The following is a 19,985-nucleotide window of genomic DNA, read 5'->3' on the forward strand; positions in this document are numbered from 1 at the left end:
TCACATCATTAATTAGATTGTCACTATTCATACTTTTAAATTATACGTATGGTTTTGCGTAAAAAATCTTTACTATATTTAAAAGTATTTCACTTTAGGCACATGATTAGTATTTCATTACCTTTAGGCTACATGCACACGGCCGTGTGCCCCCGTTGGCTGTATTGCAGCCCGCATACAATGGGTCTGCAATACACGGGCACCGGCCGTGTGCATTCCGCATTACGGATTGCGGACCCATTCACTTGAATGGGTCCGCAATCATGGAGATGCGTAACGGAGGCATGGATCGGAAGCCCAAAGAGTGCTTCCGTGGTGTTTCTGGCCGTGCCTCCGCACCGCTAAAAAGTAGAGCATGCACTACTTTTTTGCGGTGGACCGTCGGCTGCGAATGGCGGACCCCATACAAGTGAATGGGTCCACGATCTGCTGCGGCTGCCCCACAGTCGGTGTTCGTACATCTATACACCTTTTACCACATATATTATGTGAAACTCCACTTTGGTTTTTATATTGGATCATGTGTATTTTTAGTATTTGACTATGTAGATTTCTTTTATATGTATTATCTGCAGCAATTCACATGGTATATATATATTTTTTTGCACCTCTGGGTTTCCCATGTGGTAGGTATTCACTTTTATTCGCACAACGCGGCTTCGGCTACTTTCACACTTGCGGCAGGACGGATCTGACAGGCTGTTCACCCTGTTGGATCCGTCCTTCCGCTATTTCGCCGTGCCACCGGACCGCCTCTCCGTCCCCATTGACTATAATGGGGGCGGGGCGGAGCTCCGGCGCAGCACGGCAGTGTCACGGCCACGGTTATGGCTGTGACTCCTTGGGAGCCGCATACAGTTGCCCGCGGTTTGGGTAGTTGTTTCAACCGCAGCTTGAGGCATGTTGTTGTTTGCCTCAAGTGCGGTTGCCGCGGACAACAGTGATGTGTGCGGTTCCCTGGGAGTTGTGGTTGCGTGTGTGTATGCACGTTTGTATGTCTGGTGTGCACTTTGTGTTGTCTGGTGTGCATTTTGACACTTTTCTTTCTCTGTGGCTGCCCGTGGCAACGTTTGGTATGTTGTACATGTGGTGGTAGTGTCCCGGCCTTTTGGCTGACTCCCAGGACGGCTGCCACCCATGTCATTGCCTGCGGCAACAGCCACAGTGTGTTTGTTGAGTTGGACACTTCCCCTTTAAGTTGGTGTTTTCCCTTCTGTGGTGCTGGAAGGGTTAACTCCCTTCCCAGTGTGTGTGTGTTATGTCACTGGGTGTGTCCGACTGTGGGGTGTGGCTTCTTGGCCTATATAGCCTTGGTGTTTGGCATGGCTCAGTAGGTTGCTTCAGTCATGCTTGGCTGGAGCAGCCTCCTGTGCATATTACCTGCCAGTGAGAGCCACCCCTGTGGTCATAAAGTATTGTTGCTATGTTTAAGTCTTGCTGTGTGTTTATGTAGTATGTTACATTCTGTTGGGACCTTTCTATGCTTTTGGTGCAGCTCACGGTTCTGGATTCCTGTTAGCTCAGGGATCCAGTCAGCAAGGCTGTGGCAGGTTGGTGGAACTTCTCGTTCGCCTGCCATTCCCGTAAGGCTGTTTATGTCCCCCTTTTCCCAACAGCTTGGCCATTGAGACTCCTGCTCCTCCGTGCCTAGGAGGAGTAGGTCGTCTTACCCAGCTCCTAGCTCAGGGACCTGCAGAGGGTAAGTCGGGGCTCCGAGGTTCCTGCGCATGGGTCCTCCTACCATCAAGGTCGACCCATGCAGGTAGGAGTTAGGTTCAGGTTAGGGATGCGTGAGGAGGTGACCTGCTCCCTATCCTGTTCTCATGGCCGAGTAGCCACTACATCATCTGGCATCTCACGGCTGAGGGTTTTCCCCATCCTCAGCCGTGACAGGCAGTGCACGGCGAAAGGCAGCCGGACTAAAAGTCCTGCATGTCCGACTTTTTAGTCCGGCGGCCTCTCACCGCGAACTGCCGTACTGCGCCGGAGCTCCGCCCCATCTCTATTATAGTCAATGGGAACGGAGCAGCGGTCCGGCGAAATAGTGGAAGGACGGATCCGACAGGGTGAACAGCCTGTCGGATACGTCCTGCCGCAAGTGTGAAAGTACCCTTCACATGGCACTTATTTTCACCTCACGTTTCTTCTCATATGCATGTTATTGGGCACATTGATATTTGCACAGCGTTTAGACTAGAATTTGGATACAATCTTTTTCTTTTTACATTTTCTTTTTTGTTGCAATCTCTTTATTTATATATATATATATATATATATTTTTTTTATATATATATATATATATATATATACTAATATCTCTACATATGATCATGTTATACTGATAAATGTTTATAAACCATAAATCTATAAATGTGCGTTATTGACTGGTATTACTATTTAATAATTCAATTATTAATTTTATGTTGGTTTGTGGATGCAGTCATTGTTAGATTTGATGTATTTTCGATTATGTATCCTCTGTCTAAATATTTCACAGACCAGGGCCAGTGATTGCATGATGTCCCTATGTTCGGTTCAATTCATGTCCTTGGTATATGATGGCCTGTGATACCATATAATACACCTAATTAATATCTTCTGATATCTACTTCTATAATTCATTAAAGTATAATATATTCCTTTTTATGTAATCTATCCTAGGTGAGTGGTCGCGGTGTGTGCCTGACACCCATCACATGATCAGGTCAGGTGATTGCGGGTCTAGCGCATGCACGTATACCTTATGCCGGGAACTGTGTTTTCTGGCGTCCGCTTTGCTGGGCGTGGCTCCATTTGTTGTTGGAGGTGTCGCCGGCACATATGCGGGGTGATGCAGATGGTGATGGACCATGTGATGTACGCAGTGACGTCACCAAAGGTCCTTTTCCCCCAGGTCCTCAAAGAAGAAAGAAGAGAAGCCTGGCTGCACGAACAAGTGGATGAGGTGAGTTTAATTTGTAATTATTTTTTTTAACCCCTCTATCCCTAATTTACTTAGCATTCTGTATTAAAGGGATTCTGTCACCTCGTTTTAGGTTATAGAGATGCGGACATGCACGGCTAGATCGCCGCTAGCATGTCCGCAATATACCTGTCCTATAGGGATGTGTCCTTTTATTTAGTTTAAAAAATGATTTTAGATATATGTAAATGAGCTTTGTAAGGAGCCCAAGAGGCTGTACTAACCTTCTTGGTGCCCAGCCACGCTCCCCTGTGAAGGAGCCCAGCACCGCCTGCGTCCTCTTAATCTCCTCCTTTCTTCAGTTAGATTGCTGTAATCTCGCGATGTGCGAGCTCGCGCATGCGCAGTGCCGGTATACACTACGTGCAGAATTATTAGGCAAATGAGTATTTTGACCACATCATCCTCTTTATGCATGTTGTCTTACTCCAAGCTGTATAGGCTCGAAAGCCTACTACCAATTAAGCATATTAGGTGATGTGCATCTCTGTAATGAAAAGGGGTGTGGTCTAATGACATCAACACCCTATATCAGGTGTGCATAATTATTAGGCAACTTCCTTTCCTTTGGCAAAATGGGTCAAAAGAAGGACTTGACAGGCTCAGAAAAGTCAAAAATAGTGAGATATCTTGCAGAGGGATGCAGCACTCTTAAAATTGCAAAGCTTCTGAAGCGTGATCATCGAACAATCAAGCGTTTCATTCAAAATAGTCAAAAGGGTCGCAAGAAGCGTGTGGAAAAACCAAGGCACAAAATAACTGCCCATGAACTGAGAAAAGTCAAGCGTGCAGCTGCCAAGATGCCACTTGCCACCAGTTTGGCCATATTTCAGAGCTGCAACATCACTGGAGTGCCCAAAAGCACAAGGTGTGCAATACTCAGAGACATGGCCAAGGTAAGAAAGGCTGAAAGACGACCACCACTGAACTAGACACACAAGCTGAAACGTCAAGACTGGGCCAAGAAATATCTCAAGACTGATTTTTCTAAGGTTTTATGGACTGATGAAATGAGAGTGAGTCTTGATGGGCCAGATGGCTGGATTGGTAAAAGGCAGAGAGCTCCAGTCCGACTCAGACGCCAGCAAGGTGGAGGTGGAGTACTGGTTTGGGCTGGTATCATCAAAGATGAGCTTGTGGGGCCTTTTTGGGTTGAGGATGGAGTCAAGCTCAACTCCCAGTCCTACTGCCAGTTTCTGGAAGACACCTTCTTCAAGCAGTGGTACAGGAAGAAGTCTGCAAGGTAAGAAAAACATGATTTTCATGCAGGACAATGCTCCATCACACGCGTCCAAGTACTCCACAACGTGGCTGGCAAGAAAGGGTATAAAAGAAGAAAATCTAATGACATGGCCTCCTTGTTCACCTGATCTGAACCCCATTGAGAACCTGTGGTCCATCATCAAATGTGAGATTTACAAGGAGGGAAAACAGTCCACCTCTCTGAACAGTGTCTGGGAGGCTGTGGTTGCTGCTGCACGCAATGTTGATGGTGAACAGATCAAAACACTGACAGAATCCATGGATGGCAGGCTTTTGAGTGTCCTTGCAAAGAAAGGTGGCTATATTGGTCACTGATTTGTTTTTGTTTTGTTTTTGAATGTCAGAAATGTTTATTTGTGAATGTTGAGATGTTATATTGGTTTCACTGGTAAAAATAAATAATTGAAATGGGTATATATTTGTTTTTTGTTAAGTTGCCTAATAATTATGTACAGTAATAGTCACCTGCACAGATATCCCCCTAAAATAGCTAAAACTAAAAACAACTTCCAAAAATATTCAGCTTTGATATTAATGAGTTTTTTGGGTTCATTGAGAACATGGTTGTTGTTCAATAATAAAATTAATCCTCAAAAATACAACTTGCCTAATAATTCTGCACTCCCTGTAGTGTTCCTTCCCTGTGCTGGCATCGCGAGATTACGGCAATCTAACTGTAAAGAAAGGAGGAGATTCGGAGGCTGCAGGCGGTTCTGGGCTCCTTCACAGAGGAGCGTGGCTGGGCACCAGAAAGGTTAGTACAGCCCCTTGGGCTCCTTACAAAGCTCATTTACATATCTCTAAAATAATTTTTTTAACTAAATAAAAGGACACAGCCCTATAGGACAGGTATATTTCGGACATGCTAGCGGCGATCTAGCCGTGCATGTCCGCATCTATATAACCTAAAACGAGGGAACAGAATCACCGATCCCAACACCGATCCCAAACCTGAACTTCTGTAAAGAGGTCCGGATCTGGGTACCAAGCATGATGATTTTTCTCACGCGCGTGCAAAACGCATTAAAATGCTTTGCACTCACGTGGAAAAATCGGGCATTTTTCCGCAACGCACCGGCATCCTATCCAGCCCTCACACGCAACGCCCGTGTTAAAGAGGCCTAAGGCTGGGTTCACACGGGCGTCACATTTTGGCTCAGGATGTGTCCCGGGTGCATTGCGGCAAACCTGCGCGACTAGGTACGCAATTTCAGTCAGCTTTGACTGCGATTGTGTTCCGTTGTTAAGTTTTTTCTGCACGAGTGCAATGCGTTTTGCACACGCGTGAGAAAAAAATGAATGTAGTACCCAGACCCAAACTTCTTCAATGAAGTTCGGGTTAGTTGTAGTGTAGATTTTATTATTTTCCCTTATAACCGAAAATAATAGCATTCTTTAATACAGAATGCTTAGTAGAAGTTCAATTGAGGGTTAAAAAAATATATATAATTAACTCACCTCCTCCAATTGATCGCGTAGCTGGCGGTCTCCTGTTCTTTCCTCAGGACCTGTCAAAGGACCTGTGGCGACGTCACTGAGATCATCACGTGGTCCAATCACATGGCCCATCGCCACGTGATGGACCATGTGATGTGACGTCACCACAGGTCCTTTACCTGGCAGCTCATGATTAAAGAAGTAAGAAGAGAACGGCAACTACGCGATCAATTGGAGGAGGTGAGTTAATTTTATTTTATGTTGTTAACCCTCAATTGACCTTCTACTAAGCATTCTGTATTAAAGAATGCTATTATTTTCCCTTATAACCATGTTATAAGGGAAAATAATACAGCGAATAGACTGTCATCTTAGCAACCATGTGTGAAAATCGCACCACATCCGCACTTGCTTGCAGATGCTTGCGATTTTCACGCAGCCCCATTCACTTCTATGGGGCCTGCGTTGCGTGAAAAACACACAATATAGAGCATGCTGCGATTTTCATGCAACGCACAAGTGATGCGTGAAAATAACCGCTCATGTACACAGCCCCATAGAAATGAATGGGTCCGGATTCAGTGCGGGTGCAATGCGTTCACATCCCGCATTGCATCCGCACGGAAATCTCGCCCGTGTGAACCCAGCCTAACCCTGGGTTCACACCTGAGCGTTCGCGATGGAGCTCTCTGTATGCGCGATTGTACCGGCGTTTACAATCGCGCATACAGAGACAAGCAAACTCCCATTGTCGCGCGTTCCCGAAAGTCTATGTACGGGAACGTGCGACAAAACGCCCCAAAAAAGCTCAAGAACTTTTTTGAGCGTCGGGCGTTTTACAGCGCGATCGTACGCGCTGTAAAACGCCCAGGTGAGAACCATTCCCATAGGGAAGCACAGGTTTCTCCTTGTTGAGCGTTTTACAGCGCGTAGGAACGCGCTGTAAAACGCTCAGGTGTGAACCCAGGGTAAGAGTTACATAGCATCATAAATCAATCAGTTCTATGGAGGTCAGTACAGGAGATTCCACAGACACACGCTGCAAGTTCAATGCGTTGAACTTGCTCATGTGAAACCAGCCTTAGGATGCCTTCACATGCAGGATATTTCTGAGACGGAAAATCAGTTCCATTCTTCTAAATGTCGCTTGCAGAAATCCATGTGCTTCCTGCGGACAGTAAGCATCTGGATTTCTGCAAGCCCCATTCACATGAATGGAACTGGCTCTCAGTTTCAGAAATGTTCTGCAACAAATCTACCGCATGTGAAGGCACCCCAAGGTTACCTGCACGTTTTTCCTGTGCAGAATAGACTTTGCATAGTACAGTACCAGCAAAGTGTATGAGATTACACAAATCTCAAGTACACTTTGTGGATATTTTCTGTGTGGAAATTGACCTGCCGTGTGGATTTCCAAATCTATAGCATGTCAATTATGTTTGTGGTTTTAGCTACGGGTTCCACCCTTTTCCAATAAAGGGTCAGATCTGCGACAAAACCGCACCAAATCCACACCAAAAGCCACAAATACAAATTGCAGATTTCGGTGTGGATATGCTGTAGAAACGCACATGGAAATTTGTGCGGATCTTATATGCGATCACCCAGTAGTGCCCCCTATAGTGTACCCACTCATCTGAGTCCTGTTCCATGCAGCAGTCTGTGGTGCACGCTGTAGTCTGAGACCTTCCTCCCAGTACAGGTGGTTACGATGACATTATTGCGCTGCCTGAGACCTGCCTCTGGCAGTTGCAATGGTGTCATCGCTTCCTGATCACCTGCGCTATTTTACTGCCGTATAGGCTTCAAGGCTAGGGGCCAAGTACCTGACCTGACCTGGGAGTGTCGGATTGCTATGTAATTGGCAGGCAGACATTTCACACAATGCTCATTCATACAAACAGGCAACCAACACCTTGCAGTGTTATCTGCTCTGGCTAAAAGAGGGGGATCCAGACAGGGGGCCCCCTCTCTGCTGTTCAGGCACTATAATAATGAATATGGATTGGGGTTATCCAGGTGGGACAACCAAGCTAAGGTGACCTACTTTATTGTATTAGGATATATTTCTTAGGCTGGGTTCACATTTTTGCCATCCGTTTAACATACACAAAAAAGGGGTTGTGTTACTTCAGCAAATAGCATTTATTATGTAGAGGAAGGTAATAAAAGGAACATGTATTGTGATTATCCCTATTGCTTCCTTTGCTGGCTGGATTAATTTTTCCATCATATTATACACTGCCCGTTTCCATGGTTACGACCACCCTTCAATCCAACAGTGGTTGCCGTGCTTATGCACTGTAGGAAAAAGCACTAGCCTATGTGTCGTACCACAGTCCCGGTCACCAGAGAGGCCGGAGTTTTCTCCTATAGTGTGCAAGCACGACCATAACTTTTGGATTGAAGGGTGGTCGTAACCATGGAAACGAGGAGTGTATAATGTGAGAAGGAAGCAATATGCATAATAACAATATGTTAGTAAGTGTCTTGTATTACTTTCCTCTACATAGAAAAATGCTATTTGCTGAAGTGAGATAATCCCTTTAATGGATACTTCTGACGTTTTTTTTTACTGGAACCTGCAGGATAAAAAAGCGTGGAGTGCTGCGATTTTGTATCCTTTTTTTGTAATGTGAAGCCACCCTTAAGGCACTTGTATTCACAAGCTATTTTGCTGGTGACATGTATGCATGATGTATTTGACTGCCATTCCCAGAAGTCTTGTGCTACACATAGACACGTGTTAGTTACATACAGACAAATCCGTGCCACCACTGTGTAGCATGCGGTTGCTACAGTTGCTATGGGTGACTGTCCCGCAGCTGCAACCATTTAGTTCTCAGTTAAAATTCATCTCCACCCCCTGTGATTTTGGCTGGAGGTGAAAGTCTTGTTCTGCTTCTGTGCTGTATGTAGGAAGAAGGCAGGAATTCACATTTGTCTATGTGAGGACAAGGGAGAATAGTCAGGCCTTGGTTTTACCAGACTGGATAAGAACAATGGGGGTCATTTACAAAGACCGGCGTTTTATGCAGGTCTTTGTTTCCCCTCAACGCTGCCAGAGGATTTGGCTAATTTATAACGAAGCGTGCGCCTCATCATAAATTAGCTGCACCTCTGGCAGTCCATGAGCTTAGAGTAAACACTACCACAGGCCCAGGCTGTATTGTAGACTGGGTGTTAAAAAAGGCGCAAAGGGGGCTGCGACTTTTCTTTTATGCCTGAGACATAAATGACCCTCAATGACATTAGAAATATTAGGCCCTGTTTTTCTAGTCAGGAATGGCAGACGTAAAAGAGATGCAGTGTATTGTCTGTCAGGACTGTGCTCTAATATACAAGAGATCATGGGCCACATACAGAGCACAACATTTACCAGACCTGCGCAAAATCACCTCAGAGTCACCACTTAGAAGGCACCCGGAAAGACAGAATTGCGGTATGATCCTTCATATTCTTGCATCTGCTAGAGCTTTCTAGTCCAATCCAACAATCTACATTCAACAGAACTTAACAAGGTCTCAAAATGGATCCATTATTTACTTTTCTTAATAAAATATGTGCTAGTGTAAATGGGGCCTATTGTTCTGCTCCCTGCCATTATGGTTTGCTCTGTTTGGTGTCCATTGCTTTTTGACACCAGAGGCAAGAAGAGGGACAGGAAGCCTCTTCTGGTCATTACCTGCAAGACAGCATGATGGCTAAAGGTACCTTTACACCAGGGATGCCCAACCTGCGGCCTTTCAGCTGTTGCAAAACTACAATTCCCAGCATTCTTGGACAGCCTACAGCTATTAGGTCATGCTGGGAGTTGTATTTTTATATGAGCCGGAGTATTGCAGGTAGAGCATCCCTGATTTACACATACCGATTATCTTGTCAATTCTCATTCAATCGTGCGAAACTGGCCAATTATCGTTCCGTGTCAAAGCTGTAAACGAGAAAGCAACTAGCGACAGTTGGAAGAATTCTTGCTGGTCCGATCGTTTGTATAGGCACAAAAATCATCGTTGGTCGTTGAAAGATTTTCTTTGTGTAAACAGCAATTGTTTATTGCACGCACAACGTTGCCAATTCCACCATGGGTGCGTTTCAAGCACGCCACTTTTTGAAGTACGAGCAAACATTTACAATTTCAATTTTCGCCTGCAAGTTCTCTTGCTATTTGTTCCTTTATCAACCAATCGTAGTATGTGGGAAGGAAGAAAGGGGACGTTACACGGCCCTCACTGCACATTGTGCATAAAATCGCTTAGCGTAAATTCTGCAGTCTATTTTCTACCAATGATGGATAATGCGATCGCAACTATATTGTTTCGAATGATAATCTTCAAGTCTAAAAGGTCATTGCTGAATCGTTCACTGCACCCATAAAAGACTCGTTTGCCGCTCGCACCAATAATCACTTCATGAAAAGGTACCTTAAAGGGCTTGTCTGGGGAGGGGGTGGAATTCATTAAAAATCATTACAGTTGAGGCTGGGCAGAGACAACACAGCATTATAAATTACAATGCCTTGAGGTCCAGTCAAAGGAGCAGTGTCCACTATGAGAATTCACGCTCCACATGGAACGCATTTCATGCAGCGAACATGCTCGTATGAATATGCCCTATATGACCATCTGTGGATGGGAGTGGAGGGAATTGTTTGGTATTTATTAAGAAGAAAATCGCTAGGGATTGGTAGCAAGTAGTGTTGCTCGAGCATCGCAATGCTCGGCACATCGCGGTGTTTGGCCGAATACTGCATGTGCTCTAGCGTGATGCTCGAGTCTCCTCTCCACACGTTTGTTGGCTGCTACGCAGCCAATAAACGTGCCGATAAGTACTGCCACTCACTGTAATGCCGTAGCCATTATAAAGCGCCCAATGACATGTGGTTCGGCTCAGCGTTAGGGCTCATGCATACAACAGTATTTTGCGTTCAGTATACTGGTCGTTTTTTTAGTTCAGTATGCGGTACATATACTGAACCATTCATTTCAATGGTTCAGCAAAAAAAACTGAAGTGTCTCCGTGTGCATTCCGTTTCAGTATTTCCGTACCGTAAAAAGATAGAACATGTCCTATTCTTGTCTGCAAATCACGGTGCTTGGCTCCATTCAAGTCAATGGGTCCGCAAAAAAAACTGAACACATACGGAAATGCATCCTTATGTCTTCGGTATCCGTTCCGTTTTTGCTAAACCATCTATTGAAAATGTTATGCCCAGCCCAATTTTTTTATACTTTTGTATGGCATACGGAAAAACGGAAACACAACGGAAACAAAAAACAGAACAACGGATCCGTAAAAAATGGACCACAAAACACTGAAAAAGCCATACTGTCGTGTGCATGAGCCCTTAGTCAGGGAAAGCTGTGCTGTAGAGGGGACAGATAGTGTAAGGAATTGATTTAATTGGATTTTTTTTTTTTTTTTTAGGCAGGGTTGGTGTTAGAGACCCAAAAGTCCTTTAAAGAACTATTGTTGTGTCTGGCAGCAATATATATTTTTAGCGCAGCCTACACTAAATTGCGTGCAATTGTATAGACCCAAAAGTCCTTTTAGGACTATTGTTGTATCTGGCAGCAATATATATTATTTGCGCAACCTGCGCTAAATTGTGTGCAATTGTTAGAGACCCAAAAGTACTTTTAAGGACTATTGTTGTATCTGGCAGCAATATATATTTTTAGCGCAACCTGCGCTAAAGAGCTTGCAATTGTTTGGCAGCTGCAGACAGCGACATTATCTGTGCTACATCTCCTGTGTAACGTGTGCGCAGCCTAAAAATATCTGTGACATCCAGTGTACTTTTTCCGTAGACACTGCGGACAGCGACATTATCTGCGCTACATCTCCTGTTTAACGTGTGCGCATACTAAAAATATCTGTGACATCCAGAGTACTTTTTCTGTAGACAGTGTCCGCTGCGGACATTTACATTACCTGCGCTACATCTCCTGTATAACATTTGTACATCCTAAAAATATATGTGACCTCCAGTGTACTTTTTCCGTAGACACTGCGGACAGTGACATTACATGCGCTACATCTCGTGTATAACGTTTCCGCATCCCAAATATCTGCAACATTGACTGTAATTTTTTCTTAGCTGCTGGTGACAGCAGCGCCATTACCTGTGGTACCTCTCCTGTATAACGTTTCCGCATCCCAAATATCAGTGACATTGACTGTCATTTTTTCTTAGCCACTGGTGACAGCAGCAACATTACCTGCGCTACATCTCCTGTATAACATTAGCTGCTGGTGACAGCAGCGACATTTCCTGCGCTACATCTCCTGTATAACGTTAGCCGCTGGTGACAGCAGTGACATTATCTGTGCTACATCTCCTATATAACGTTAGCCGCCGGTGACAGCAGCGACATTACCTGTGTTACTTCTTCTGTATAACATTAGCTGCTGGTGCCAGTAGCAACATTACCTGCGCTACATCTCCTGTATAACGTTTGCGCATCCTAAATAGCTGTGACATTCCATGTAATTTTTTATTAGCCGCTGCTGACAGTGACATTACCTGCGCTACATCTCCTGTATAACGTTTGCACATCCTAAATATCAGTGACATTCAGTTTAATTTATTTGTGCATACACTTACAAAACCTGCGCTACTGTACGTGTGACATACTTGCAAGCATATATCCCATTTAATATGCAGAAGGTGAGCCGTAAGGGATGGGGGTAGTGGCTGTGCTGCTGATGGTGCACGCAGAGGCCGTGGCCCTGAGCGCGTTGAAACTGTGCCTGCTGCAGGAGCACAAGACACACACTCATCCACGATACCTAGCTTCATGTCCCAGATTGCAGGACGGTGCAGGACACCACTCTCGAAGTCAGACCAGTGCGACCAGGTAGTCGGTTGGATTGCAGCAGATAATGCTTCCAGTCGGTTAAGCACCACCCTGTCTTCCACAAAGTCCAGTCTCAGTAGTCAAGAGTCTGGTCAACAGAATCCTCAACCTGATCCTCCTTCCTCCCACCATGGAGAGTCTTGCCAAACAAGTGATCCCACATTCGAATATGCCGAGGAGCTCTTTTCATCGCCATTCCTTGATTTGGGCCGCTCGCCAAGCCCGCTTGAAGAGGGACATGAGGAGATCGTGTGCACTGATGCCCAAACTCTTGAGCATCCACAGTTACAAGAAGATGACGGTGGCGAATGGCAATTAGTGTTTCCCGAGGTGTATGAGGATGATGAGACACTTGCCAATAAATCAACAGCAATTAGTGTCTCAAGAGGTTGATGATGAGGATGAGACATAGTTGTCAATAAGTGAGGTTGTTGCTAGGTCAACACGTCAGGAGGATGACCAGAGTTAGGTAGTGGAAGAGGAGGTGGTGGACGATGAAATCACTGACCCAACCTGGGAAGGTGGTAAGCCGAGCGAGGACAGCTGTACAGAGGGGGAGGGCCTAGCAACAGGCTGGAAGAGGCAGTGAGGTGGCAAAAGGGAGAAGGTGGGCCACACCAAACAGGCCCTCAACTGTTCCCTGGAGCACCCCCTTGCGGCAATCTCCCTTGCCAAGGGGTAGGTGTTCCGCAGTCTGGCGCTTTTTTAAGGAAAGTGCGGACGATAAAATAATTGTTATTTGCAACCTGTGCCGTACCAAAATGAGCAGGGGTGTGAACACTAGCACCCTCACCACCACCAGCATGATCCGCCACATGGCATCAAAGCACCCTAATAGGTGGGCCGCACGCCTGGGTCCACAATCAGTGTCTGCGGGTCACACCATTGCCTCCTCTTCCCCTGTGTTGCATGCCAATCCCCCATCCAATATGCAGGCCCAGATGCCTGCCAGGACCTTGACAAGCACCATCAGCTAGCATATCCACTTCTGTGTCCCAGCGCAGCGTACAGATGTCCATACCCCAGGCCTTAGAACGAAAGCGCTAATAAATAGATGACAACGAAGAGGAGAATCTTTCCTCTTCAGGTATACCAGACGTCTCAGTACCAGAAAATGTGCCAAACTGCGGATGGAACCCATATGCACCAAAAAACGGCGACTTATCAGTGGACTTCTGTCTACGGTTATTTATGGCAAACTCGGCCAATGACAAAAATGAAGACCACTCCTCTTGATTCTCAGAGACAAAACATCTCAAACTTGAAAAGCAAACATTTCTGGGGAAATTGTGTGAAGTGTTCTTGCCTCCATCAATAGTCTACAACTGGAGTGGGCGGAGTAACTGTTGTGTGGTTGGAGTGGCTGGAGTAACTATGGAAAGGTTGGACTGGGCAGAGTAACTTTATGGAGTGGGCAGAGTAACTGTGTGGAGTGTTTGGAGTGAGTAAAGATAGTAAACATTACACTAACCAATTGATCAAATTTAAAAAGTGCACATGGCAAGCTTGATAGAGTGAGAAATGCATTTTAACTTGTATTTATTTATATAGCACATTTAATTGCAATGTTATTGCCCAAAGTGCTTCACAGTTACAGTACATTAAAACATACATTTATAAAAACTCAAGCTCACGGAAGTCCAAACATGGCCTAAGAGTTCCATAATTTTTTTTAAAAAAGAAGAACCCCGCCGCCATTGGTGATTTTGATGGTCTAATATGACCTTTACCCAAACGCTCGGTGATTTACTCTCGCATGGCTACTCTTTCGGGTTCACAAAGATTATACAACCGAGACTTTGGCAATCTAGCTCCGGGAATAAGGTTGAAGGACAATCATACTCCCGATGAGGAGGCAACTCCTGGTCTTCAGAAAAATCAGAAACCAAAGGAGGTAACATTTTTGTAGTTACAACAGAAAGCGACGTGCTAAAAAAGTTGTCCAGGCAGAAATCACTCCAATCGAGAATCTGTCTCGCTTGCCAATCGATAGTAGGGTTATGATTAGTGAACCATGGTAAACCTAACATCATAGGAGCAGGCAAATTCTCCAGCACAAAACATGAAATGGATTTAATATGAGAATCTCCCACCTTTAAGCGAATGTCCTGCACCATTTGAGACAGACACTTTTGAGAGAGAGGGGCAGAATCAATCGCAAACACAGAAATATTTTTGTCTAATGCGCTTGTTGTCAAACCATGCATACGGACAAACTAGCCATCCACTAAGTTAACCCCTGCCCCACTGTCAATAAATACTTCCATTTCCACAGTTTTGGAATCTAGTGCCACCTTGGCAGGCAGGAGAAATCGGGTACTACCGGTAAAAGACAAAAGTACATTCTCAACTTCCCCATCCACACTACGAGTGAGAGGAGGACTAGACACATTAGGACATTTTTTTTCCTTTTCCTTAACATACATTAACAAAATGTCCTCCTTGACCACAGAAAAAGCAAAGTCTTTTCTTAATCCTAAAGTTTTTATCACCTGGTCCAGGTGTGACCTGACCCAACTGCATTGGCTCATCACCAGACACGAGCTCGAGTGTCTCTTTACCCAAAGTGTCAGAAGAGACCGCTTCCCTGTATGATAATACGTCCCGAGCGAGAGGAACTTTAGATTTCTCCCTCAGGCGTCTATCAATATGCACGGCCAGAGACATGGACGCCTCCAATGACTCTGGATTTGTGTGAAATGCCAAGGCGTCCTTCAGGTTCTCAGACAGTCCTTGACTAAATTAACTACGGAGAGCTGGGTCATTCCACTCCGTATCTGTTGCCCGCCTCCTAAATTCAGAGCAATAGGACTCAGCTGAACGCTCTCTATGCTGCAAGCAACGCAACTTAGATTCGGCCAGGGAAACCCGATCTGGGTCATCGTAGATAAGTCCCAGAGCTCTGAAAAATTAATCTACTGACCGGAGGGATTCTGAACCAGTCGGCAAAGAGAAAGACTGAGCGTCACCTTTCAGCAAAAAAATAATAATCTCCACTCTCTCACTCTCGTCCCCACAAGAGCTAGGACGCAGTCTAAAATATAATTTGCGCGATTCCCTGAACAGAACAAAGTTGTCACTTCCCCCAGAAAACCTATCTGGGAGAGCAACTTTCGGTTCAGGGCAGGCCTGGTTCCCGCTGCCGGAACCTACCGCCTGTGGTCTCTGAAACTGTGCAACAGCTGTGCGGAGGTCAGCCACCTCCAAAGACAGCCCCTGCCTACGATCGACCAGTGCAGAAACAATATCCATAGCTGCACTGATAAAACAACGGATAGCGGTTAGGCGGTTAATAATGTCACAGGGAAGGGAAAACACCAAATACACACCACAACGAATAGACCACAATCTAGGCCTCAAAAGCTAAGGAAGAGGGATGGTGACCTCCTAGTAATCCCTAGGGCCTAGGCCTTTCCCTAACTCCTGCCAGTATGAGCAGATCCTGATGGTGGAAATAGTCATACACCGGATACCTAAAGCCCTGCTAAAACTAACGAGCCCTAGGATAGGTAGCAGGGGATGAGACAGCTGGTTCCTGCGGCTCCCTGAGGCCTAAAAACAACACACCCCAGATAATAAGAAACAGCGAAGGCAACAAGTACTTAGCTTTTGGCCAGGGACACTACATTTCTCTAATGGAACACTGGGTGAACATTGTGGAGGCCTGGAGCGAGTCGTACCCTAGGATGGCACAGGTGCTACCGACGCCAAGTATTGTGGGTCCTACTTCTATCAGGATTTCCGCCACCACCTACATTAGTGGCTGCAACTTCTCCTCCTCCACTTCCACCTCTGGGTAATAACTCAGTGTAGATCGCGAGTTATTACCCAGCTTTCCCAGTGTCAGATTTTATCAGTGAGTTATTACCCAGCTTTCCCAGTGTCAGATATCATCCTAGTGTAGATCGCGAATATTCTAATTGCGAATATTCTAATCTAAGGCTACACTAATAAGCTTGTCATAAGACTCAGTCTAATTTTCTTTTCAGAAGACTATGAAACGAATAGATGACGCTATTGAGTCATGAACAGCGCCCTCTATTGGTTACATAGTCTTCTGACAAGAATATTTGTCTTAAGGAGAAATATATAAATATTTGTCTTGTCATAAGACTGTGAAACCAATAGAGGGCGTTGTTCATAACTCAATAGCGCCCTCTATTGGTTTAATAGTCTTCTGACAAGAATATTTGTCTTGTCATAAGACTGTGAAACCAATAGAGGGTGCTGTTCATAACTCAATAGAGCCATCTATTGGTTTTCATAGTCTTATGACAGCTGAAAAACAAGGCAGATTCTGCTCATTTGCATGTCTTTCCCATATGCCCATGTTTTGCCATGTTTACATGGCAAAACTGTATAGAAAGGTTATTGAATATTATGTTAGGACAATCAGAAAACTTTTTGTCGCTCTAATGATATTGATCTAGGTGTGCAGTTCCACCCAAGCCATCCAACAGATACAAAATAACTAAGGTTTACTGGTTCCCCAGTCAAATGAGACCTGGTTTGGAATATCTCATAGTGCACAAGGCTGCCATTGTAAGGTATGCTGGCTGTTATCTGTTTCGTGGATAGATTGATAGCTTGTAAATACCTGGCTTTTGGCATATAGCCTTTGTGTGGTTGTCTATTGTATGTTGTACATAATAGGAGTCTAAGATGCATCCAGCTATCCTTTTAATGCTGTTGCCAAACCTTTTTGATGGGGTTTCCATCAATTTCTAACCTTTTTTTTTATGAACCAGACATCCTCTTTTCTTACGAGCAGGGGGTGCCTAGGGTTCTTCCATTGTATTAAATTGTATTTGAGCACCCAAATTATTCAGCCGAGCACTCGGATCTGCTGAGCATAGCGATGCTCTAGCCGAACAGTAGTTCGGCCGAGAATTCTTGTTCATCACTACTTCTCATTTCTGATTCCTGTGGTGGAGAGGACTAGCAAAATGGTGCAATACCAGAAGGTCCTTGTGGAAAAATTGCTCTCAAAATTTCCAGCTGACAACTCTGGCAGCAGAGTACGTAGTTCCTTGGGCAACCGAGGAGAGGAGACGAGGGCAACACACAGCAGTTCCAACAGAGTCAAGGCAACACTCTCCAAGGCCTGGGACAGTTTCATGACACCCTGCCAGCAACCTCACCCTGATGCGTGGCCTAGTGTCACAAGGAGAGAAAAGTTTTGGAAGATGGTGAAGGAGTACATAGCAGACCGTGTCAGCTTCCTCAATGATCCCTCTGTGCCTTACAACTATTGGGTGTCCAAGCTGGACACGTGGCACGAACTGGCGCTCTACGCTTTGGAGGTGCTGGCCTGCCCTGCCGCCAGCGTTTTGTCAGAGCAGGTATTTAGTGCTACTGGGGGCATAATAACTGATAAGCGCATCCGACTGGCAACTGAAAATGCTGACAGGTTGACTCATATAAAAATGAACAAGACCTGGATTGCCCCTGACTTCTCTACTCCACCAGAGGAAAGCAGCTGAACATAAAGGCACTTATGGTGTATTGAATACACTGTATTGCCATGCACCCCTTCCACCACAAAAAAGGGTATATGGTTAAATCTTCCTTTTCTCGTCCGCCTCCATCATATCAACGTGCTTATTAGGCTGTCCTCACTCCTAATGTTTTAGAGTCAGCTCACCAGCAGACCCTCAACCATAATTTTTTTCGATGGTCAGCTCAGCAGCAGGCCCTCAACTATAATTTTTTCGATGGTCAGCTCAGCAGCAGGCCCTCAACCTTAATTTTTTCCATGGTCAGATCAGCAGCAAGCACTCGCCCCTGTTTTAGAGAGTCAGTTCGCAGCAGACCCTCACCCATAATGTTTTAGCTGGTCAGCTCAGCAGCAGGCCCTCGCCTATAATCTTTTAGATGGTCAGCTCGGCAGCAGGCCCTCGCAACTAATGTTTTAGATGGTCAGCTCGGCAGCAGGTCCTCGTCCATAATGTTTTAGATGGTCAGCTTGGCAGCAGGCCCTCGCCCATAATGTTTTAGATGGTCAGCTAAGTAGCATGACCTCGCCCATAATGTTTTAGATGGTCAGCTCGGCAGCAGGCCCTCGCCCATGTTTTAGATGGTCAGCTCGGCAGCAGGTCCTCGCCCATAATGTTTTAGATGGTCAGCTCGGCAGCAGGCCCTCGCCCATGTTTTAGATGGTCAGCTCAGCAGCAGGCCCTTGCCCATAATGTTTTAGAGGTAACCATGTGTGTATTAGAAGGTTAGTCAGATCCCTCCTACATGGGGACAGTGCATGTCCTGATAACTTTGGATTAGGACTAGGTGCCATTAGATGTTTGTGTGCAATAATGTGAACTATGCCACAAGTTCTGGCCACTTTATAGATCAAAGACTCCACTTTTCTATGACAAAGGTGGAATTAGTGACCCGCTGGTGTACCTATAGGTAAGTTATACATACTTTACTAGCTGTAGTGTAGGTAGTACCACCTAACTTCTCCTATCAACTACTATGCAGGTATACAGGTGAGACATATACAATTTTCTATACTATGAGAGTGTGAAGAATAGCAACTATTGTGCTGGAATATGCACCCCTTGCTCCTCTTCTCTAGGCACATGCCCACAGTTCATAAAATGTCACTTACATGGAAGATCCATCTAGTAGTTGCCATGCGTATGCCAGTCCATGCCAGGGCGCAAAAGATAACACACAAGAACTCCATCCAGGTGAAACAGGCATGAGCCCGAAATGTGTCCCATGATGATGCCAAGCCACAGCCTTTGCATTCTTTCAGGGCTCCAATGAATTGTCTACTACTCTGAAGGAGAAGATCCACATACCCCTGGGAAGATGCAATCTGCCCATCCTGCCCCATGGCTGTCATGAGAATGGTGGTCTGCTTATAAATACCAGTACAGCAGCTCCTAATAAGCTTGACAGGTTAACGTGCAGACCATGGAGTCCATGAAGATTTCCCCTTGCATGCAGGACAGATGGTTGGCACTGACATCAGGGGCAGTAAATGATGTTCTGCTGTGCCCCTTCCTTATCTTCTGCGCATCTGTAAGAGGGGGCACTGATGCCAGCAGCTATGGGAGGGTGGGAAGGAAGCTGAGCAGCAGCCCCCGAATCTTCTTGCCGTAGCTGGATAGGAGGGGGCAGCTGGTGCAGTGAATCTCCCTCACCCTGATTGGTAGGATCCAGTGTAGCAGGGCAGGATCTAGAAGGGAGGAGAGCGATCAGATCCAGTCGGAGAGGATGGTGCATGCAGGTCTGTGGAGATCCGCACAGTGCCAGCCTCTATGTATATTCACGGCACGTTTGAATGGAAGGAGGGCAGAAAAGGGACGAGTGTCCGCCAGCCAATCAGGAGGCGCGGGGACAGAGCCCGAGTGATGTCAGATCCTTCAGTCATAGGCAGCCACCATGGAGTGGACTGGCATCACATGCGGAGTCCCGTCCTCGCATAATACAGCTGCTGTTCTCATTTAACCACTTCT

General features: G+C 45.6%; 1 protein-coding gene across 1 annotated transcript in view; it reads right to left on the reverse strand.

The window, feature by feature from the left end:
* Positions 1 to 19,757, reverse strand: part of CERS1 (ceramide synthase 1) — a 113,808-nt gene extending 94,051 nt beyond the window's left edge. Inside the window, exon 1 of the mRNA XM_044285486.1 lies at positions 19,130 to 19,757. Within this exon, the coding sequence (XP_044141421.1) occupies positions 19,130 to 19,369 (240 nt within the window). The 5' untranslated portion in view covers positions 19,370 to 19,757. The remainder of the gene's footprint in view (positions 1 to 19,129) is intronic.
* Positions 19,758 to 19,985: the final 228 nt, after the last annotated feature.

This window comes from Bufo gargarizans, chromosome 1 (genome assembly GCF_014858855.1).
Source record: "Bufo gargarizans isolate SCDJY-AF-19 chromosome 1, ASM1485885v1, whole genome shotgun sequence".
Taxonomy (NCBI): domain Eukaryota; kingdom Metazoa; phylum Chordata; class Amphibia; order Anura; family Bufonidae; genus Bufo; species Bufo gargarizans.